The following is a 23099-nucleotide window of genomic DNA, read 5'->3' as shown; positions in this document are numbered from 1 at the left end:
GAGTTACAGAGAGGCAGAGGCAGAGAGAGAGAGAGAGAGAGAGAGAGAGAGAGATCTTCCATCTGCTGGTTCATTCCCCCAATGGCCGAAATGGCTGGGGCTATGCCAATCTGGAGCCAGAAGCCAGGAACTTCTTCTGGATCTCCCACATGGGTGCAGGGGCCCAAGCACGTGGGCCATCCTCCACTGTCTTTCCCAGGCCATAGGAGAGAACTGGATCAGAAGTGGAGCAGCCGGGACTTGAACCAGCACCCATTTGGGATGCCGGCACTGCAGGTGGCGGCTTTACCTGCTACACCACAGCACCAAGCCCAACAGCTGTGCTTTTTAGTTTTGGGTTTATTTGCTTGTTTTTAGTCAAAGCCCAGGTGAGGTCTCATTTGAAGTTGGGGGGAGGTTAGGGAGAAGCACCTGTGGGGACAGGGCCTGAGGCTGGGGCTCTCTGTGGGGGTGGGGAGCCCACAAAAAATAGATCCTGGGGCCTGGGTGCACAGCAGGTTAAGCCACCAATTGTGACGCTGGCATTCCACATTGGAGAGCAGGTTCAAGTCCCAGCTGCTCCACTTCCGATGGAGCGCCCAGCTGATGCATCTGGGAAAGCAGCGGAAGATGGCCTAAGTACTTGGGCCCCTGCGTCCACGGGGGAGGCCTGGATGAGGTTCCTGGCTCCTGGCTCAGCCTGAGCTGTTGCAGCCATCTGGAGAGTAAAGCAACAGATGGAAGATTTCTCTGACTCTCCCTCTTTCTCTGTACTCTGCCTTTCCAATAAATAAATAAAATAAATCTTAAAAAAAATCAAATACTGTATTGCAAGGAAAGTAAGGGGAAAGAGTATTGCCACATTAATCTGATAGAATATTTTGAATTTCATTTTAACTTTTTAAAAAAAGATTTATTTATTTGAAAGAGTTAGAGAGAGGTAGAGACAGAGAGAGAGAGATCTTTCATTTGTTGGTTCACTCCCAGATGGCCACAACGGTCTGAGCTGCACCAATCTGAAGCCAGGAGCCAGGAGCTTCTTCCGGGTCTCCCATGTGGGTGCAGGGGCCCAAGGACTTGGGCCATCTTCTGCTGCTTTCCCAGGTCATAGCAGAGAATTGGATTGGGAGTGGAGCAGCCGGGTCTCAAACCAGTGCCCATATGGGATGCTGGCGCTTCAGACCAGGGCTTTAACTCACTGCACCACAGTGTCAGCCCCCATTTTAACTTTGTATTATGGAAAATTAATAATGTATATGGAATAATTTGAAGAACTGCCTTCTGTTTGTTACCTGGATTCAAAAATTGCCAATGCATGACCAGTCTAATTTCTTTTAAGTTTTATTTAAGGTATAAACATTTCATGTATTTCCTATGTACAGGTTCAGGAACGTGGTGATACTTCCCGCCCCCCCCCCCCCCGGTCCAGTTCCCCGTATCCCTTTCTCATCCACCAAGTCAGAGGCAAATCCCAGACTTTGCATCTTTTCATTGACAAATATCTTAGTAAGGATGTCTAAAGGATCAGTACCCTTGGACAGGATCATAAAGAGGTCACAGCAACAATGTCACACGTAAAAATGTGACTTTAATCATTTAATGTCACCACCTATCGAATCAATGCTATAATTTCTCCATTGTCTCCTGTTGTGTTTACCACTTACACAAATCCAGATCCAAATGATGTGTTTCGGTTTAATCTCTCTGAGGTTTAATGTGTCAGTGTTTTCTTTCATGGCTTGCGCTCGCAGTGTCAAGTTTAAGAACACTTTGTTTGCTGGCGCCGTGCCTCAATAGGCTAATTAATCCTCCGCCTTGCGGCGCCGGCACACCGGGTTCTAGTCCCGGTCGGGGCGCCGGATTCTGTCCTGGTTGCCCCTCTTCCAGGACAGCTCTCTGCTGTGGCCAGGGAGTGCAGTGGAGGATGGCCCAAGTGCTTGGGCCCTGCACCCCATGGGAGACCAGGAGAAGCACCTGGCTCCTGCCTTTAGATCAGCGCGGTACGCCGGCCGCAGTGCGCCAGCCGCGGCAGCCATTGGAGGGTGAACCAACGGTAAAGGAAGGAAGACCTTTCTCTCTGTCTCTCTCTCTCTCACTGTCCACGCTGCCTGTAAAAAAAAAAAAAAAAAAAAAAAAAAAAAAAAAAAAAAAAAAAGAAGAACACTTTGGTTACCCTTAGGTTCTTAAGGTTTTCTCGAGGTTCTGGAGGGTTGCATTTACTCGGCAGCCTGTGACCACGCCGAGCTCTCTGCAGTGGAAGGTGACCAGGTGATGAGGAGGTTGAGGTTCGAGTCTTACTCTGTAGAGCTGGGTTGTCCCAGCCCCTGGTTGGAAAGGGCGTCTCCCCTGCACAGAGCTGCTCTGGCATGTCAGGCACATCTGTTCTTGAGGCTTCTGGTTTGTACACTGATCTACCCCACTGCTCATGCTATTGTGGGGGCACAGACTAAAGACACAGCGAGACTTCTGAGGTCAAATCAGGAGTCTGTATTAGGGCTGGCAACTGCCCTCTCATAGAGCAGGTCCAGAGAAGACGGCCCCAAGTTGCAATGGGGGGCTTCTAAAGGCAGAAACTCCATTTCGGTGGCCTTGGCCATTATCCAGCAAGCAGAGTACAGGAGCCAGAAATATGCCGGGTACTGCCGGACGAGCAGACTGATAGCTATAACTTGTTTCTCTCAAAGGAACAGTCCCTGCCCTGAAGCAACCACGCAAGATAACCTGTAACCACCCGGGCAGGCTGTGTCCTGTGGGAAAACCTTACACTTAAAGCCACCCTCTCACAAAGCCATGCACAACACCACCTTTACTTATTTGTTTGTTTTTAAGATGTATTTATTTAGTTGAAAGGCAGAGATACAGAGAGAGAGAGAGGTCTTCCATCTGCGGGTTCCCTCCCCAAATGGCCTCAACAGCTGGGGTTGGGCCAGGCGGAAGCCAGGAGCCAGGAACTCCATCCAGGTCTCCCATGTGGGTAGCAGGGATCCCCGTACCTGGGCCATCTTCTGCCTTCCCAGGTGCACTAGCAGGGAACTAGATCCGAAGTGGAGCAGCTAGGACTCGAACTGGCACTCATATGGGATGCCGGCAGCACAGGCAGAGGCTTAACCTGCTGCACCACAACACCAGCCCGGTACTGGGTTTTTCATTTAGATTTATACATATTCATTGTGAGTGGAAGTGGAATTGATTTTTGGGAGGTTGCCCTTGTGTTCTGCAGACTTGCCAAGCTCACATGTGATAGAGTGTTACGCAGTTATATCAGTGATTTTTTTTTTTTGACAGGCAGAGTGGACAGTGAGACAGACAGAGAGAAAGGTCTTCCTTTTCCGTTGGTTCACCCTCCAATGGCCACCGCGGCCGGTGTGCTGGGGCTGGCGCACCGCGCTGATCTGAAGGCAGGAGCCAGGTACTTCTCCTGGTCTCCCATGGGGTGCAGGGCCCAAGCACTTGGGCCATCCTCCACTGTACTCCCTGGCCACAGCAGAGAGCTGGCCTGGAAGAGGGGCAACCGGGACAGAATCCGGCGCCCCGACCGGGACTAGAACCTGGTGTGCCAGCGCCGCAAGGCGGAGGATTAGCCTAGTGAGCTGCGGCGCCGGCCACATCAGTGATTTTTATATCGTCTCTTTGTTCCGCTCAGAATACGTTCTGCAGAGCTAAACAGCTGTGTTCCAGAAGACTCTACCCATTCTGTTAAGTCCACGGATCTACCCTGCACTTCAGAGATACCAAACAATTCTTCTATCCACTCTTGCTTCATTTCTTCCTACACAGACTTCGTAATCGCCGATTTTCTTTAAGAGACTGATTCCTACATTCATCTCCAAGAAGAATAAACTTCTTTTAAAGCCTTTTTTTCACCCCATGGGAGACCAGGAAAAGCACCTGGCTCCTGGCTCCTGCCATCGGATCAGCGCGGTGCACCGGCCGCAGCGCGCCGGCCGCAGCGGCCATTGGAGGGTGAACCAACAGCAAAGGAAGACCTTTCTCTCTGTCTCTCTCACTGTCCACTCTGCCTGTCAAAAAATAAAAATAAAAAAAAAAATTAAAAAAAAAATTAAAGCCTTTTTTTTTCAGATTCATCTGTAGTGAATTATTTTATTTTCTTTTGTTTTAAAGATTTATTTATTGATTTGGAAGGCAGAGTGGCAGAGACAGGGCGGGGGGGAGAGAAAGAGAGAAAGAGAGGTCTTGCATCCACTGGTTCACTCCTCAAATGCCCACAATGGCCAGGGCTGGCTCATGCTGAGGCCTGTGGCTCCATCAGGGTCTCCCACATGGGTGGCAGAGGTCCAAGCCCTTGAGCCCCCATCCACTGCCATGTCAAGCGAGGTGGCAGGAAGCGGGATTGGAAGCAGAGCAGCTGGGACTCAAATCAGGCACTCTGATGTGGGGTGCGGGTGTCCCAGGCAGCAGCTTAACCTGTCGTGCCACTTTTTGCTCCGAAATTCCTTAGTGTTCAGCTTGTCCATTTTCTTGGCATCGTACTTCTTCATTGGACTGAAATGTCGGTTTCTAGGCCAGTGGTGAGAGGGAGGCTGGCCTGTGCCCTCTGCCTCCTGCTCACAGGTTTGATGTAGGCTTTTTTTTAAAAAAAGATTTAATTTTTTATTTGAAAGGCAGAGTGACAGAGGGAGAGGGAGAAGAGAGCGATCTTCCACCTGCTGGTTCCCTCCTCAATGGCTGTGACAGCTGGGAGCCAGCAGCCTCATTCAGGTCTCTCACATGGGTGCTGGGGCCCAGGGACTTGGGCCATCCTCTGCTGCTTTTCCAAGCTCATTAGCAGGGAGCTGCATGGGAAGTAGGGCAGCTGGGACTTGAACCAGTGCCCACAGAGGATGCTGATGTTTCAGGCAGTGGCTTAACCTGCTGTGCCACTGCACAGGCCCCAGGGTGGGCATCGTGAGGCTCCTGTTTGGTGCCCATCAGACAGGTTGCTGAGCAGAGAGGGGCCTGGCTGTGGCTTATGAGAGCTGACACCCTAGTGCTGCTGACCATCATAAGCTTTGCTGGTGCTGTGGTCTGCATGTTTGAGTTCTTGCTAAATTCACGTGTTGCAGCACATGCCCCTCACCATCCTGCTGAAAGGTGGGGCTGGTGCCGCCACCTGTTGACACCTGCATCCCATGTGAGTGCTAGTTCGAGTCCCGGCTGCTCCACTTGCCATCCAGCTTCCTGCTAATGCGCCTGGGAAAGCAGCCGGTTACACCCACGTGGGAAACCCTCCTGGCCAGTGTTGCCAACTGGGGAGTGAACCAGCAGATCTGACTGCCTCTCTCTGTTACTCTGCTTTTCAAATAAATAAGTAAACCCTTAAAAAACGAAGTCAAAGTGGGATCCGTGTGCGGAGAGGTTGGGGAAAGTCCAGGGCAGGGCCTGGGGGACAGCCATGCCTAGGCACACATCTGCACACGTGTGCACGCACGCACACGCACCCTTCCCCGCTTCCGGCTGTTATGGGATGGAGGTGGAGTCGGGCAGTGGTCACACCTTCCAGCTGGAGCTTTGCTGAGGGGCCACTCGCTCCGTCACTGTCACCGCAGCCGGCAGGGATGGGAAGGGCTGAGCCGCCTTCCTGGGGGCCCAGGCCATGGGGGACTGTGGCGAGGGGCGCCTGCGCAGGCGCCACCAGTCTCTGGGAGGCCGGCAGGAGAGAGGGGAGGCAGAGGGGCTGTTTCCCCGAGGTTTGAGGTTTTCAACATCTTCTTTGAAGACTGAAGTGGGCTTTGTGTTCACAGAGCACAGACAGCACCAGGAGCAGAGCCGGCAGTTAGAACATGGTTGGTTTTCCGTCGCCACCAGGCTCCAGGTCTCTCGGGGACCCTGCCCCGACCCCTGCAGGCCAGCCACCGGCTCAGGCAGCTGCCTGAGTCTACTCAGGCTGCCGGGCATTGTCCTGCCTGTTGGCTTGGCATGACCTCGATCACACCTGCTGAGGGCCGATCTCTGTCTCCTTCTCCCCACCCCCTCCGTATTTAAGTGCCCCGGATGTGACTTTGTGGAAGAGGGGCCACTTGCACATGTGGTTCAGATAAGGTCATCCTGGCCTGGTGGGCCCCAGTCCAGTAGGAGTGGGGCTGTGGCAGCTGACAGCCTGCACAAGCGAGGAGCCCCAGCCACACCAGCAAACCCCGGGAGCAGGAGGCAGGCCTGGGACCAGTCCCACTGACGCCGGGGTCTCACCCCAACAATGGCCCTCAGCCGTGTAAGCTACCTGGTGTGTGACACTTGGTTATGACAGTCTCTCATAACGCCTGTCTGTCTCGATTTTCTTGTCTGTAACATGGAGATAATAATAGGACTCGCCTGCCGCAGAGATAGCTGGACCCACAACGTCCCACCTGCTCCCCCACACTCCCCTGCCTCCTGCAGCCAGGCAGGCGCCATGTAAGACTAGGGCCGGCCGAAGGCCTGCGGGCTGAGCCCCAGGTCAGATCTGCGGGGCTGATGGCTCACCGCGGGAAGGGAGGTTGCCTTGCAGGGCCCAGGGCTGGTGCACCCACAGCTGCCTTTTTGTAGGTGAGAGGTCAGCCCGCGTCGTGTTAGGCCCTGAGACTGGGGAGTGTGTGTTACTGCAGCATGACCTGCCCAGTGCCTCCAGGATTGTTGGGAGGACTTGATGGGCCTCTACGTAGCTGTGTAGGCAACTAGAGTGGGGCCTGGCACGCGGTAAGGATCAGCACACATCAGCTGTCAAACGGCTGTGTGATTAGGCAGGAGGCTTGTCTTCTCTGAGCCGGTTGCTCTGTCTTCCCGACAAGAGACGGCTTGTAGGTGCTGGCCTGGGCAGCATGTGCTTGGCTGCCTGGTCACAGGGCTGGCCTGGCTGTCTCCTTGGAGGCTGCTCTGAGCAGGCCTTGGCCAGCGTCTCCAGCCCTTCCCTTCTGAGGCCTTTTGCTTAGGCTTCAGCAGAACGTCTGGTGCGTGCAGGCTGGGAGGTTTGCTCCAAGGCTGCTCCTCACCTCTCCCCACTGTTAACATCTTGTTCTGGCTTTGGACCACAGCCTCAAGCTAGTTGCAGTCTTCCACCCAGAACTGGCAGAGGAGGGGAGCTGAGCCCCCCGAGGTGACTCGGGATGTCTCCAAGAGAACCCCACTGTCTCCACAGGCCCTAAGCCAATGAGCAGACCTTCTGTGAAACCCTGTCCCATAGGCGCCCCCATGGGAGGACCCCACAGGAAAAGAGTGAGGCCTTAGAAGCCTGGTGCACTTCCTGAAAGCAGTGTTCCACGTGGGGCACCCTGACTCCGCTCTCAGACCAGACGCCTTTTCTGTCGTCTTGCAAAGCAGAAAACAGTGTCTGCTTCTTTGCAGCTTGCTTCCCAGCTCCTTATTTCTATACTAAGCTGAGGGAAGGAAGCCAGGAGACGCGCCCCGGCATCAGCTCGGATGCGGCTGCAGCGGGGGATGGGGGGGGGCAGTGGGTCACTGTGGGAAGCTTGTGTGCTTTGTTTCCTAAGTCTTCCCACGGTGGGGGCTGGCGGCCGGGCTGCAGAGGGAGGCAGCGTCCACCTTGACATCCTTGTGATTTATGTCCATGCAGGCCAAGGGCCAGCCCCTCCCAGGCCAAGGGCTCCATGTGTCCAGGCAAGAGCAGCTTTCTTGGTGGTCGTCACAAGGCAGGCAAGACACAGGGACCTCTGCGGGATGTGTAAGGGGCTGGGCAGGGCCCCGCAGGACGACGGGAAGAGGGAGAGGAGGTTAGGCGTGAAGACAGTGGGGGGCGCGCACACCAAGAGCCAGGAGCTGGCTGAGGCCCAGGAGAGAGCGGGCGCCGGGAGACAGCCCCTGCACAGCCGCAGAGCAGCCCGGCCCGCTCTCTGAGGTGACAAGAGAACAGGGGCGAGGCAAGGCGGTGGTGAGAGCAGCTGGCATCTAGGGAGGACTGAACCGACAGCTGGCCGTGTGCGTTGACGCCCACAGCGTCACCGTGCCCATGAGGATGCAGGGGATGGCTCAAGTATTTGGGGGCCTGTGTCCCGCATGGGAGACCTGGAATGAGGCCCCGACTCCTGGCTTTTACCTGGCTTGGTCCCAGTTGTCGTGGGCAATTGGGGAAGGAACCAGCAGATGGAAGATCTCTGTCTCTCTGCCTCTTAAGTAAAAATAAATTTTTTTAAGTGCTGGAGACGTATTTTTTTGAGGACCCTGTGTGAATTTAGGGTGTTCTTCTTGCTGCTTTTGCTTTTTTTAATGAACAGTGAGGGGGCAAGTGCTGTCTGCATGTGGTACCCTGGTCCACAGCCATGGATCTCTGCCCTCAGAGGCCCGGGCGCAGCCCAGGAGAGCTGGTCTCTGCTCCCTGCCAGGCCAGCTGGCCGCCTTCTCTCAGCGTCTTCCCCGTGCCCAAGTGAGAGCAAGACCAAGCCATTGTCACAGTGCCTCTTCCTGCCCACGCCGGGAACAGATGTGGCAGCCCCGCCCTATTGGGCCTCCACACCAGCTGTGCCACGTGTGGGGGCGGCCAGCAGGGTCCCTGCGCCATGGCCAGGGGGCCCCACCGGAGCCAAGTTCACGGCCTGCAAACGTGAAGCCCTTCTCTTGGGTCTTGGCACCCTCTTCACCATCCTGGTCCTGGAAGAATGACTTTCTCATTCTGCAGAAATGAAATCGTTGTGGAGTGGGCGGAGTGGGACTTTCTAGGAACCACAGCTTCCTTCTCCCTCTCTTCGTTCTCTCATGTGCAGCCCGCCGTTCCTGTCCCTTTCCTGATGCGCTCACCAGTGACAGTTCCTCTGTCCCCAGAGTTTAACACCTGCGTTTGAGCGGGAGGTGGGGGGTGGGGGCAGGGGGCGGCACTGTGGAGTAGCCGGTACTTCAGCCTCCTATATGGGCGCCTGTTCATGTCCTGGCTGCGCCACTTCCAATCCAGCTCCCTGCTGATGACCTGGGGAAAAGAAGTGGAAGATGACCCAAGTGCTTTGGCCCCTGCACCCACGTGGGAGACCTGGATGAAGTTCCAGGCTCCTGGGTTTGGTCTGGCCCAGCCCTGGCTGTTGCAAGCATTTGGGGAGTAAACTAGCAGATGGAAGATCTCTCTCTCTCCTCACTCTCTCTACCCCCTCCCTCTCTCTCCCTCTCTGTCTCTCCTTTTGTCTGTGTCACTCAGCCTTTCAAATAGATGAAAGTCAATCATCTTAAAAAAAAAAAAAAAAACAACCCGTAACACCTGCATGGGTGTCTGCAGGCAGAGGGGCTGCAGCTCCCCCCTGGGAAGGAGCTGGCGGATGGAGGCCGGTGCACCCTCCATAGCTGCTCTGCTCTCCCTTTGCGGGATGAGGAGGGGCAGGGGTTTGTGCGCATGCGTGCGTGTAGGGGCCAACTTCAGCGCGTCTTCTCCCACATCTGGAGAAACCTGGGACCCATGTCAGCCAGCTCCTGCCTGGAGAGGGGCGACAGGAGAGAGAGGAACCCAGGGGCAGCCCTCAACCCCGCCCTCCCCACCCCCGCAGGTCCTAGCGCTCGCTTGGTCGCCAACTCCCTCCTCTTTGCTGTCTCCCTCCTTGCCTCTCAGGGTTCCTGCTGGCCTCCTCGCAGGATTTCTCCTTGGCTTCTTCCAAGTCCACAGGGCTAAAGGGGATGTCTTGGTTTTATTGAAATCAGCCCCATATTGGGGCCAGATGTCCCGCCGCAGATGAAGTGGTGAGGCCGGAGTGAAGAAACCAAGTGGGAAGACAGGCCCGTGGCAAGCGGCACACCCCCGCCCCCGGGCCTCACTGCAAAGCCCCTCTGTCCTTTGGTGCTCCTGGGGCGCCTCTGCCCAAATCAAACATTTGGTTATGCGTTTTTGTAAACTTCCGCGTCTCGCTCCGGGGCCAGCAGACGGGCGCTTGCTGGGCTGTGTCTTCCAGGCCGTCGCTGTGGAACAGGCGCGGAGGTCTGCACAGCGGCGGGGGCTGCGCACCTCGCGGGGAGAGCAGGCGCCTTGTTTCGGAGCAGGGCAGGCGGGGTGGAGGGCGTGGGCAAAGGCGCAGGCTTTCCTCCTCCCAAGTGCCAGCGTGATGCCGGCAGTGACAGAGGGCCCTGGTACACTGCGCTCACCACTGCCCGACCCTTGCAGTGGGAGCCTGACCCCCATCCCCATTCCGTACTTGAAGATGGAAACCCAGAGAGGCCTCGGCTCCCTGGGGGTTTGAACCTGGGCAGGCTGACTTTAGCAGCTGCGTTCTCTACACTGCAATCACAGAAAGTCCGCGTTGTTAAGGAGCGGGTGTTCAGCCTCCACCCAGGTGACCGCGGTTCGCTCCCGTCTCCAGTTTCCTAATGCAGACTCTGGGAGTAGTGTTGATGGCTCAGGTCACGGGGTCCCTGCCACCCACCTGGGAGACCCGGATTGTGTTCCCTGCTCCCGGCTACAGCCGTGACCCAGCCCCGGCCACTGTGGGCATTTTGAATTGGTGGATGGGAGCTCTGTGTCTCTGCCTCTCAAATCAACACGTTTCTAAGAAGGAAATTGGTAGGCATTCGGATCAAGAAAGCCAAAACCATAGGCTATGCATAGTTTATTGTCACCAGTTTGGGTTAGACATTTGCAGGCATTTCCCTCCATAGACAGTACATCATCTTACAAAGACAGGGTCATCCGGTGTGCGTGGTCTCATGGGCTGCTTTCGTCACCCAATACTCGCACATCCTAACCATCCCTGACTGTCATAAAAGCCTTCTGCGAGATCATTTTGACAGCTACGCAGACTCCGCCTACGCGTAGCTGTGACTTCCTTAGCCGGTCCCCGGCACTCAGGACCTCGGTGGCTTTCCAGTTTTCCACTGTTGTGACCAACACTTAATGTCTAACGACTGTGAACCAGCCTCCAGCCACAGTTCCGTCTCTAGGGTAAGTCCCTGTCACTGGGAGATGTATCGGATGACAGGGTACAGAGGAACCCATGCGGGTGTCTGCTCCCTCTCCCCACACTGCCCTGGGAAAGCCTCCCGCCAGGTGAGTGCTGGCTTCCGCTCCCAGCGGGCAGGGAAAGGAGGCATCGTGCTCCGCTTCCCTGCCCTGGCTCTGCAGTGGAGCCTCAGAAGCCAGGCTCTAAAGAGGGAGAGCCACTGCCTCTTCCTGGGGCGGGGCCAGCGAGGTGCTGGCGAGCAACGGTCACAGAGGCACACGGCACCTGCCGAGACTGCCCAGGCCCGGGGGACCAGGCTGGCAAAGTAGTGCTTCTTAGACATCTGTCACCAAGGAGAGGGGCAGGGCCCGAGGCCCTAGCACATTCCTGTCTCCACAGGAGACACAGGAGGCACAGGTGTTCTCAGTCAGCTGAGCGGCAGAAAGCCCTGGGCCTACAGCCTGGGCCCACTGTCACGCCAGCCCCCAAGCCTTGGTTTTCCCATCTGTAAAATGGGTGAGAACCCAGAGCCCATTTCACAGGGCTGGAAGCCTAACAGACAGTTCCACCTTAGGGATGGGGAAGCTGCGGCATAGACGGGTCGAGCCCTCTGTGCAAGGTCTCGCAGCGAGGAAGTGGGCAGAGCCGGCCGCAGATCTCACACGCTCAGCTTCCGCGCCACGCAGAAGCTGACGTTTGCAAAGATGCCCAGTCGCACGTAAATCCTGCCCCAGCCATGCGGGTGCTTCACTGCTCCCACGCGCGAAAGGAAATGCGCTGCAGGGGTCCCTGGGCCTCTTGAGGGGACTGATAAGCCTCCCGGCGGGGGGCGGTGCTGCAGGTCCGGCTGCCCGACTTTGCAGGGCCAAGGGCACGAGAGCAGGTGCGCTGCACTTGCGCCGTCGAGGCTCCAGCCTCACGGGACGGTGGCATCAGTGACAGGCGAGAGAGACAGGCACAGGTGCGACGGGGGTGCTGGGGGTGTTCCTGGATTGGGAACTTAAGTCACGTGGAAACCACTGATGACTCTTGAACAGAAAGTGTGAGAGTGCGCCATGCCATGTCTCCTTGGATAATCTGACACAAAAGGTCCGTTCCCACGTCGACCCTGAGGGCTTCAGGAGCTGACACATCGACCCTGAGGGCTTCAGGAGCTGGGGTTGGTCTTTATTCTGCACACCTGGTATACAGCAGGCACACAGTTGTATTTGTTGCACTGGACTGCTTCTGCTGCCTTTTTTTTTTTCTTAAGGTTTGTTTATTTATTTGGAAGGCAGAATTACATAGACAGGGAGACATAGAGAGAGATCTTCCATCTGCTGGATCACTCCCCAAATGTGGCCAGAGCTGGGCCGATCCAAAGCGAAAGTCAGGAGCTTTTTCTGGGTCTCCCACATGGGTGCAGGGGCCCAGTCACTTGGACTATCTTCTGCCACTTTCCCGGGTACATTAGCAGGGAGCCACATCAGAAGTGGAGCTCCTGGGCTTTGACTGGCTCCCACATGGGATGCTGGTGCCGCACCTGCTATGCCACAGCACCAGCCCCGCTTCTGCTGCTTTCTGTCTCGGCATGTTCCTTAAGCCTCTGTGAGCCTCAGTTTCTCTATCTGTGAGATGGGGACATAAGGTCCGCCCAGCTGGGAGTGGCTGCGTAGCAGATAAGCAGCCGCTCAGGAAATGCTTGTAAAGTGGCAGTGTTGCCCAAAGACGGAGCAGTCCATGTCCACGTGCCCGTGGATGGACTGGCGTCTGGAAGGGGGCACGAGGCCTGCCTCTAGGGAGCTGCTGGGGTCTGGAAGGAGATGGTGGTGAAGTGTCACCGGTGGAACAGGTGGCGTACTTCGTGGGATGGGTACTTTGCCACCACAGTGCCACAGAGGGAAAGTGCTCGTTCCGGGTGCTTCTTGTCCTCGACACCATTTGCTCATTCATTCATTCATTCATTCCTCAGTCACTCACCGCTCCTGCTGGGTCAGGCATGGTGGCAGAGGTGTGAGTGCTGAGGTCAGGACTGGGGCGGCAGCACCCACAAAAGCAGGCACCCAGAGGACACATGTCAGGAGCCTTCCTGCTTAGCAGGCTCCTGGGATCCTGGGCCACAGGCCAACGGTGACACCTTCTTCTCACTACTCCCCTGCCAAGCGTGGACAGGAGGTGTTGGGGAGCCCTGGGCTGTAGGCCAATGTGAAGGCAGCCAGATGCCCCTGGGGCCGGGGGAGAAGCCCCACCCACCGGGCTGTGTCCTCAGTGAAGCGATCGAAGGCAGCCTCCCCACGGTTCCCAAGTGTCCCCGTCTCCACTGGTGAGGACGGTGAGAAAGCAGAGGCCACTGTTGCCTGGAAGGGAAACAGCTCGGCTAAGTCAGCACCACTTCAGGGGAGCCTGGAGTACATGGACAAGTACTTTCCAGAGGATGGGGGAAGGGCTCGGGACTCGCCCCAGGGGGCTCCGGGGTCCGGCCCTGGAGCCCAGCGCTGCTGCTCCGCGCCTGCCTGCAGGGGGCAGCGTGCCTGCTGGGGCAGAACCCAGGGACTTGTTCCGTCTGGCCTGGGTTCTGTTCTAAGCTCTCCTCGGGCCTCCACTCTCGACTTCACGCTGTTGATCGCACAGTTAGCTGAAGAGCTCCCAGGAAGGTGAGCCCGGGGCGAAGGCCCTGACCGCCTTCCAGTAACCATGGCCACTGCTGGCTCCAGGCTCATGGCCAGCCGGGCATGCTGCACACGTCACCTGCCCTTCCTGCTGGCATCCCCACTCCACACGAGCTGCACCAAGCTCAGAGAGGGTAAGGCGCTGGCCCAAGGGCACACAGCCAAGGCCCACGTGGGACTTGGAGAAGCTGGCCCGTGGGAGAGGCGCTGGGCTTGGCCCGGATGACCCCAGAGGGACGCCTTTGGTCCTGGCCTTGAGCTTCAGGGTGCTCAGACCGTGTCTTTGGGATGCGTTTCTCACCTCTCTGGAGGCTGGCAAGCCCAAGGTGAGGGTGCTGCAGGGTCGGTGTCCGCTGCAGGCCATGCTCTGCTTCCAAGACGGCGTGTGCTCCTGCATCCTGCACCAGGGCCCCCCGCCCTCTGTAAGGCCGAGTGCTCCCACCCTTTTGCCCTAATCACATCCTAAAAGCCCCCCTCTGGGTGCTTAGTTCTGTCCCCTTGGTGATTAGGTTTCAACACACGCATTTTAGGGACTTTTAGGTCATGATGCCTGTGGGATCCCCAGGGACAGATGTGGGGGAGGGAGGGCAAAGGCGTGGCTGAGGGTTTGGGAACTGCAGTCTGTGAAGATGACAGGCAGGGACTGACAGCCCCCTCTGTGGTCATCCCAGCCCTCTGAGCCTCACTCTGTCCATCTGTGAAGTGGGGTGCCGCTGACTGGACTACACCCTCTGCTGCTCAGGGTTTCCTGCAGCTCTCGGGGGGGAGCCGGCCCGGGGTCTTCTTGGCACACCTCCCAGACCGTAGCGCATCCAGGCCCCAGCTCTCATCCCCACCTTCCTGTTTCATCCCCACCTCAGCCACAGCAAACTGCTTCTTGGTCCCCAAACTCCCCACGGCCAATGCGGTCTTAGGCCTTTGCACACGGTCTCCTGGGTCTCTCTGTGTGGCTCTCCTGGTGAGGAGAGGACGAGGCAGCGGGCAGTGCCGTGCTGACCCCAGCAAGGGTGGGCCGCGGCGCCCGTGAGCCCCACAGGTGAGCACATCTCTGGTAGAGACTGGAGCATGCCTGGCCACGCCCACTCCCCAGGTGACGACCCTGTCTCTGATGCTCCAGCTTGGCATCGCCCCGCCCACATCGTATGTTAATAGCGTTGGAGAGGCGGGCCCTCGGGCCGAGGATGGCTGGGGCAGGTGGATTCACTCCTGGGCTGATGGGCAAGAGAGGGTGGAGGGAGCTGGCTTGTTATAAAAGCCAGTGCTCTCCACGGGTTTGCGGCTAGGGTGGAGCAGGTGCCAGGGCCGCGCTGGCTCTCAGTCTCCCAAGCAGCAAGACCCACACGCTAAAGGAGCCTGCACCCCAGGAATGCTCCGTTCTGGCCCGCAGCTCAGGTGGCGGCAGCGGGAGCCGGTGCTGGCTGGCCGAGTCCCGTGGCGTTCTGACCACGCACACCCGCGCGTGGCCGGGTTCCTGAGGGCAAAGTGTTAAGAAGCCCAGGTGGGCGTTGTTGGGAAAGCCAGCCAGGACCTCAGCGTGGCCCCGGGACTTGAAGCTGGGCACCGGAAGCTCCAGTGCCTGCAGGGGCGGGGCTGTCCAGGGAGCGCGGGGCTGCCACAGCTGTCTTTGGGCAGACACGGACTTGTTGTTGGAAACCAGACATCAGTGTTGGGGCTGTGATGGTGGTAATGAGCTTGCTGCCTCAGTCTGGGGGGGGGGGGGGAGAGACTGGGGGGGTTGCCCCTCTTAGAAGGGCCGCTGCCTTTTCCCGGCTGCAGCTCGCTGCTCATGTGGGAAGAAGTGCCAGGGACCCAGATCACCCCAGCGGGCGCAGGCCATCAGGCTCGCTCCCCATCCTCATGCCCCTCCTTCCACTTGCCCTGGAAACTTGCAGCCACCTTCCTCTTGGCTTCTGGGGCCAGCTGGGGAATCGTGCTCGCTGGGGCAGCCTGTAGCCACAGGTGGGTGGGGGGCGGGCTCCACAGGCTCCCTCGCCTTAGCCCGAGGCACAGGCTTCTTGCCACTGCTGGCTGACTCTGCTCCCGCCTCCCAGGGCTGCCGCTGGCTTAGCCAGGTACCGCCACTGCCAGTCTCCCTCTCCTCCTCCCCACCCCCGGCTGGGCCACCTACAGCTCCCCAGTAAACCACTTATTCTCCAAACCCCCCCCCCCCATCAGCATCGGCTTCTGGAGACAAATGGATGCACCTGATTTTCAAGTGGTCTCAAATCTGGTTCCCATACAAAGCTTCTTCGTTTTCCAAAGTGTTGGCTTCTACTGCCAACTGTTGGGAACAAAAACAGACACTGCGTGGGCCACACACGCACAGGGCGGATTTGCTCCTGGCCAGCGGCGTGCAGGACTGTGCGCGAGGACTTGGGCTGACCCAGAGCCCCTCCGTTCTTGGGCACCGCGGCTGTGGCTGTGCTCACAGGTGCTCTCCTCAGCCTTGGCGTCTTCCTCCCCTGCACCTGCATGAAAAGGCACCCCCTCGTCCTAACTGCCGCCTTCTTCCTTCCTCCCTTCCCCCTTGCTTTGTCCCTGTCGCTCCTGCGGTAGAGCCGGGGCAGCAGCAGGGTACGGGAGGCTCACACCTCCAGGGAGCCTGTTGACGGGGTCTGGGGTGGGGGTGGGGGGCTTCGGCCCAGCTGTTTCAGCAGTGGCTCCTTTCAGAACCTTCTCACATCCAGTCTCCCTGGTAAACAGCACCCTGTGGTGTTCATCCCCGTGGTGTTCATGCCTGCCTTGTTCTCCAGAGCCCCTGCTCTCTGCGGGGGTCTCCCCAAGTGTGGGTTGAGTAGAGGAGACCAAGGCTCCCGCATGACCTCTGACCCACAGTGAGTGACGCAGGCCTGGGGCCGAAGTGGGATGGGGCTGTTAGCTTTCTCCCCAGCCTGTTCACCCAGCCTAGTGAGTGAGCGCATGCTTCGGTCTGCTGGCCCTAGGATGCCAGAGACTGGAGATGAAATGGTTTTCAAGACAGAAGCATTCCATCCAGGGCAGGTCGTTAGCCCTGCAGTTAAGACACCCGCACCCCATACTGATGGGATGATCCCATACCACACCGGCTCCCGACCCCAGCTTCCTGCCGATGTGACACCGCAATTTGAAATAACTGCTTTACATTTCTTAGTTGAAGGCCCGGCACTGGCATCCCATACGGGCGCCAGTTCAAGTCCTGGCTGCTCCACTTCCAAGCCAGCTCCCTGCTGATGCACCTGGGAAAGCAGTAGAAGATGGCCCAAGTGCTTGGGTCCCTGCACCCACGTGGGAGACCCGGATGAAGCTCCAGGCAGGGAATGAAGCTGGGAACTCAGTCCAGGAATGAGATTATTGAAGCATCATCGCTGCTCTTTGACAGGAAGCTGGACAGGCACTCAGACATCTCGGCCACGAGGCGAGAGGCCGGCTGCCTGAATGACGTCGTGAGTGCCACCTCAACACGTGAAGCAGACCCCGTGCAGTGGCTCTGGGCACGAGCGCGCCACCTGCCCTTTGAGCTCACTTTTGAGTCCTGGAAGGAGTTTTTCTGGAAGAAACCACTTACAGCCTTCATTCCAAGAGCAAAGCAGGGCCCGGATAAGAGAGGTGATTTGTTCAAGGTCACATGGCCGGGCGCCGAGCTGGGGCTCGCTCCGGCCTTTGGGCTGTGACACACGGCTGTGTCTCGCTCCCGTACCTCATCTTTGCATCTGGCCCCTCCACGCAGTACCCCCAGCTGTGCCATCCCGGGACCATCAAATTCACTCACTGGGCGCCTGCGTTACACACACATTCCGTGCCTGTCACCCCGCGGGACGCATGGGGCCTCTCCCCGCCCAGCTGCATGATGGATGTCGCCTCTCTCCCACTGCAGTGGATTCTTTGTCGGTTAATATTTATGACCCACTTGCTGCTGAGAGCAACCGGAAGCAAGAGGCTGAGACACATCGCAGGTTCTGCTCATTGCATCTTTCTGTGTTTAATTAAATAAGTCAAGTAAGGCATCAGGCCTTGGGTTCACATTCTATTCGGCAAAGCAGACCCTGACCGCCAGCGGCCGGCAGCCCCCAAGGGGCAAGCCCCGCCCTTCCAGGAGGTGGCAGGTTGTGGCCACAGCAGGGACATCTGGGACCATGATGGCGAGGGGGCTGGGAGCAATGCAGGCAGCACCAGAGGGCGAGCAGAGTGAGCTGCACGCTACCCGAGCACACGCGAGGACACACATGCACATGCCACACCCACGTACGCCACGCCAGGGCCTTCCTCGTGCTTTGTGGCCACGCACCATGGCCCTGGCAACAGGATAGCGCGGCCTGGAATACAGAGATGAGCTGGAGACTGCAGGCGGTGCCCAGTGCCAGGCTGGTGGTAGAGGAAGCAGGTGACATGGGTCATCCTTTCCCCCAAATAAAGTACCTGGGCCACCAGTGAGCAAGAGCTGTGCAGATAGCACCATGTCTGTCTGTATCCTTGGAAGCGCACAGTGAATTCATCCCCCATATATGGTCAAACGGTCACAGGACACGGGACTGAAGGACCTAGATGCTCTTAAGGCATCTTCTTGCTTTTGAGGTAAAGAGCAGCTTCTGCTATTTTGGGAACTGTGGCTCATGCAGGACCCCCTGGGCCTTCTCCCTGGCACCTGGTAGAACCTCAAACCAGGACTCCCCGCGAGTGCCCGGCTCCCCTACCCCAGGCCTCCGATGTTGCCCGTCGCTCTTGCGTGTGGTTTGTGCAGGCGCCTGTCCCTCCCTCTCCTCCATCCCAGGGACTCCCTTCACTCTGGGGATGGTGTGGGAGGAGACTGCCCTGGGGACCCAGCGATCCAGTCCTCAGCTCCTGTCTTCCAGATCCAGGGCCCATCACGGACCAGGCGCTGTAGTCAGTTACAGTAGGCCCTGGAGTGGGAGGGATCACCCAGCGCTGGCAGGGGCTGTCAGCGTTGGGATCAGACAGCTGGTGCGTCTGTCTACTCTCCGCCACTGAGGCCAAGAGTCCATCTCCCAGGCTCAGGGTCCCCGCAATCTCCTGCCAGAGCTCCCTCCACGGCTGCACAGATGATGGGGCAAGATGACACCGGGAGGGCTCCCTGGGCACCCCCTGCTCCGTGGGGTTTGGTCAGCAGTGGCCCCACTGCACTGGCTGGACCGCTTTCTCCCTCCCAACTTTAGACGGAGAGCCCCAAACGCAAGCCTACAACCAGTTCTACCCAGCGGGAAGCCAGGAGCCAGGCTGAGCCCCAGGGGATGGGTTCACCCCAGCTGCTTGAGCTGCGCCTGCCTCAGGCCCCTGGGCAAAGCTAATGCAGAGGGCAGGCTCCCCGGTGCCTCTTCGAGTCAGCGGCGGAGGGGCCTGGGGCCGGCAGCATCCCCAGTCATCTCCTGTGGGAATGGTTCCTTTCTGCTGCTTCTTGATCTGGGTACAGCTTTGGGTCCCTGCAAATAATAAGGTATTTTCTGTCTCTTCTTTTCACCAAATAAATAAATAAAGTCCACTCGCAGTGTACACATTGTCAATGTCCTGAGAAGTCCCAAGGGTAGAAGCCGCTGAGAGCTGAGGCTCGGAGGCCATGGCCCCAGAGGCAGGCAGCAAACAAGAGCCCCGGATGTGGGTGGCTTCTCCCCCAGCCCCACACAGAGGGAGGCAGCAGGTGGGGGTTCAGGGAGGACGGTCTGCACTTGCAGGCCTGCCCCAGACATCCAGGCCCCGCGGTCAAGGTCTCTGAGCTGGTGTGCCAAGTTAGATCTCAACCTAGGCCAGCTGCCAGCACAGCCCAAGCTTGCCCTGCCAGACCTGGAGCGAGGCGGCTTGAGTAAGGTCCTGTGCCAGAGGCCAGCGGCTGGTCACAGGGGTCCCCTGTGTCACCCTCGTCTTTCCAAACTGCAGCTTCCTGCCAGGACACTCTCTCCTCCCCCACAGCCAAGGCGCTGGACTTCCCCGGTGTCCCTGTTACACCAAACCCCAGCCCTCTGGCTGCACCGTGGGCCGCGTGTGACACAGAGGCTGCCCAGAAGTCAGAACCAGAGCTGGGTGGCCCGTCCTGATCCCTGGCAGCTCCCAGGTTCTTCTCCTGGGTTTGGGGAGGGTGTGGGGCCAGACTTCCACTTTGGGGACACTCACTGCTTGGTCCCAAGGCCTGTGCCCCCCCCATAGAGGGGTGATCTTCCCTCCTGCCTCTCTCTGGAGGCAGGGGGCGGCCAATCTCTGTTGCTTCTGGACACGCAGCTGGTGCACCTGGGCGCCTCCTCCTCCCTGCTGGTCCCCCCCCCCCCGCCTCCTCCAAGCCCTCGGGGTAGCGGTTCTGCTGCAGAGTCACAGCCCCAGAGCAAAAAGACACCAAGCCATAAATAACCTAAAAACCCCAATAAAACTCAGCCTGTCCCAAGTTGAGCAATACTTTCCCTAGAGACCTAAAGAAGAGTCCTAGGGACACTAATTACAACCATGGCCACCTGTGGCTGACCTGTGACCGCTAGGCGGAGGGAGAGGCGTGAATGATGTGACTCCACCCCTTTTCCCATCCCCCCCCCCAACTTTCTTCTTGTTTCTGTCGCACAGGAGGCCTGGCTGGACAGGACCAGACTTGTGGGCTGCCTCTTGCCTCCGGGGACCACAGCTGCTTCTGGTTGGGCTCCAGGCAGCCTTCAAATACAGACATGCTCTCTGGGAGCCAGCCGGGCCACCTCAGTTCAGAACAGTCTGCCTGCCAACATGAGGGCCTGGGGGGGGGGCCACAGGAGATGGCCCCACCATCCAAGCGGGGTGTGTGTGTGTGTGCTGCAGTTCCGAGCCTACCACTCAGCCCCAAATCTGGCTGCAGGGGGCAGTGTCGGGTGTCACTGCCCTTGAGCAGGTTTCCTTCCCCCGCTCCTCCAGGTGACCCCGAAGCGCCACTCAAGGCTCCTCTGCAGGCCTGGACACAGAGCCACGCGGCAGCTTGTGTGCATATCCTTGCATGTGTGCGGCTCTGCGTTTTTGTGACGCTTCTGTGTGCATGCATGTCTTTACAGGCACACGCGTGCTCCGTAGCTCTGGGTGGGGCTGACATTCATCAGAAGTAGTGCGGGCTCTCCTGCTCACTAAGGCATCCAGTTCCGGTCACCCGATGTGCCTCCACTACCACCCCCACTCCGGGCACCCTCTGCAATGTTCTGCCCAGACCGCAGGCTTCGCCACAACCCAGAAATGCAAAGGGGAACACTGAGGGGTGCAGGGCCGCTGGCCGTGACTGGTCAGGACCCAAGCCCCTTCTGGTCGTTAAATGGCTGGACTCCGGCTCGCGGTGGGAGCAGGGTGTCGGGCCTGTTCTTGGGTGGGAGACAGGGAGGAAGGCTGGCAACAGGCCCAGGCCTGCCAGGGCCTGCTCAGGGGGCCGCAGCCCCTGAGGTCCAGTGTGGCGTCCCCCTAGGGGTCAGGCGCTGTCCGTTCTCAGCGAGAGCCCCAGGGCCGCGGCGGCGGCGGGGAAGCTAGCTGACTGGGGGCGGGTTGGGGCGCTACTGCTACGGCGGCGGCGGTGGCGGCGGCAGCACTCCCAGCGCCCCGTGCCAGGGCTGTGGCTCACCGCCGGCCCGGGTGTGGGGAAGGCAGGCGGGCCTTATCACGAGGGGCCGTCCTGGGTGCCCCGGGCCCCCTACGTGACCCAGAAGGTGCCCCGCTCCTCCAGCAGGCTGACGGAGCGGTTGGTGAGGGTGGCGGCATCGCGCGCTAGCTTGTAGCCGAAGAGGCGCATGGCCGGGCCGCAGGCGGCCTGCACCACCTGCGCCAGCTTGAAGGGCATGCTGAAGCGCCACTTGTCAAACTGCTCTGAGGAGTTCTTCTGGGTGGAGTAGATGCCGCTGCCGTCGCGGGCCGCCTGCGTGTTCTTCTGGATCCAGTCCTCCACCTGCGGGGTCAGGGGGATGCCGGCGAAGCGGTACATCTCGCGCGCCTTCTCCAGGGGCCTGCGCGCCACGTCCTCGTAGCGCACCAGCATGTAGCGGCCGCGCAGCCACGCCGGCTGCTGCAGGCCCAGCTCGGCCGACAGGCGGATGCTCTCGCAGTTGCCCCGCAGCCGCTGCACCTCCTCCTCGCCCAGCCGGTCCTGGCCCGCGGCCAGCCACTTCTTCCAGGGCTCGTACTTGCCGGCGAAGGCCACCATGCGGGAGGCCAGCACGGCGCGCGGGTCGCGCACCAGCTGGATGACGCGCAGGTCCAGGCGCGGGTCCTCGGCCAGCGGCTGCAGGAACTCGAGCTGGCGGATGCGCACGGCCTTGAGCGCCATGTGCTCCTTGCGGCGGCAGGCCTCGGCAGCCAGCGTCACGTTGAGCGGGCCGCAGCGGCGGTTCTTGCAATGGTACTTCTCGAAGACCTTCTTGACCAGCGGCGTGCACACGGGCTCCTCGCACAGCGAGCGGCTGGAGCCGCGGCGGAACATGAACTGCGTCAGGTGGTCCTCGGGCAGCGGGCTGATGAAGTGCTCCAGCACGTACAGGTCGCACAGGAAGAGCTGCTGCAGCACGTCGCGGTACACCAGCGCCGAGCCCGCCGCGTTGGCGCCCCCCGGCTCGAAGGACACGGTGCGCTCGATGTGCCACAGCGGCTCGAAGAGGTAGAAGATGTTGCCCTGCTGGTTGAAGAACTCGCCCACGAACGAGGAGCCCGTGCGCGTGGTGGCCATGAGCAGCACGTGGCGCCGCGGCCCCGCGCCGGCCGGGGGCGGGGGCGCCTCCTCCGCCTGCTCCACGCCCAGCTGCAGGCTGAGGTTGCGCAGGCGGCCCCGCAGCTGCGAGAAGGCCGAGTCCAGCTCGCTCAGGGACAAGAGGGACGCGTTCTCCGCCAAGACGAGCGCGGGATCGGTGCTGTTGGCCTCTGCCGGAGCCTGGGGGATCTGCTTCAGCTTGTCCGAGACCCTGTTGAGACCAGAGCGGGGCGAGGCGGTGAGTGATTGGCAAGGCCAAGCAGTCTTCCACGCCCTCTCCCCCACCCCACGCCCATCTTGAGAAGCGGGCTCTGGGGTAAGGATGTGTGTGTGCGGGGTTCGCCTGGGGCAGGTCGTGGGAAGTGCAGGGTAGGGGGCTGGGGCACCTGAGGTGGAAGAGCTTCGTCCCTCGCTCTTCAGCTGTGGAGCTGCAGAGTCTGCGCCAGAGCTGGGAAGCGTGACCTGGAACAGTATGCTAAGGGACCTGGCAGGGGCTGCTGTACAGCCCAGTCCCCAACCTGCCTATCCTGGCCACCGCTTCCTTCCAGGGCTTGCGCCTGGGAGGAGAAGGAATCTAACCAGGCCCTCTGCACACAGGGAACGCGGCTGAGGCGGGGGCATCCCTCCCGGAGCAGCCTCCTGGGGGAACACCCTTCTGGAGTCGAGCCCTACACAACCTGGGCAGTCCCACATGGCAGCCCTGCCTCCCTGTCTACCCAGCCTTCTCTTGGGCTCACCCCAGGCACGCATCAAGACTCATAGAGGGATGCATTACTAATGCAGAGACTCACTGCAGGTCAGGAAGAATATTAATGATAATAAAACGTAGTCACAGCAGCAAATACTGGACACCAACTACGTGCCAGGCGCCGGGCTACAGGCTCTCATGTTCTCACGTTAGTCGTTACAACAAGGCAGGTGCCTTCATGTATGGAAGGAAACTTGAAGACCCAGCAACTCAGGTATCTTGGGCTTTCTCAG

The 23099-nt window shown here is 59.1% G+C and overlaps 1 protein-coding gene and 1 long non-coding RNA gene across 5 annotated transcripts in view; one reads left to right on the top strand and one right to left on the bottom strand.

The window, feature by feature from the left end:
• The first annotated feature begins 10478 nt into the window (after window positions 1-10478).
• LOC149122020 (uncharacterized) lies at window positions 10479-19590 on the top strand. Its single transcript, XR_016220924.1, has 2 exons — window positions 10479-15534; window positions 16593-19590. It is a non-coding gene; the product is annotated as an uncharacterized LOC149122020 (long non-coding RNA).
• Window positions 17396-23099, bottom strand: part of CHST3 (carbohydrate sulfotransferase 3) — a 31874-nt gene continuing 26170 nt past the window's right edge. For all 4 annotated transcript variants that reach the window (XM_051823795.3, XM_008269989.5, XM_008269990.5 and 1 more), the window contains exon 3: window positions 17396-22329. In XM_051823795.3, the coding sequence (XP_051679755.1) occupies window positions 21072-22329 (1258 nt within the window). In that variant the 3' untranslated portion in view covers window positions 17396-21071. The remainder of the gene's footprint in view (window positions 22330-23099) is intronic.

This window comes from Oryctolagus cuniculus, chromosome 15, assembly GCF_051225735.1.
Source record: "Oryctolagus cuniculus isolate XC-2025 breed Fujian yellow rabbit chromosome 15, ASM5122573v1, whole genome shotgun sequence".
In the NCBI taxonomy this organism is placed as follows: domain Eukaryota; kingdom Metazoa; phylum Chordata; class Mammalia; order Lagomorpha; family Leporidae; genus Oryctolagus; species Oryctolagus cuniculus.
This window is presented reverse-complemented; position numbering and strand designations above follow the sequence as displayed.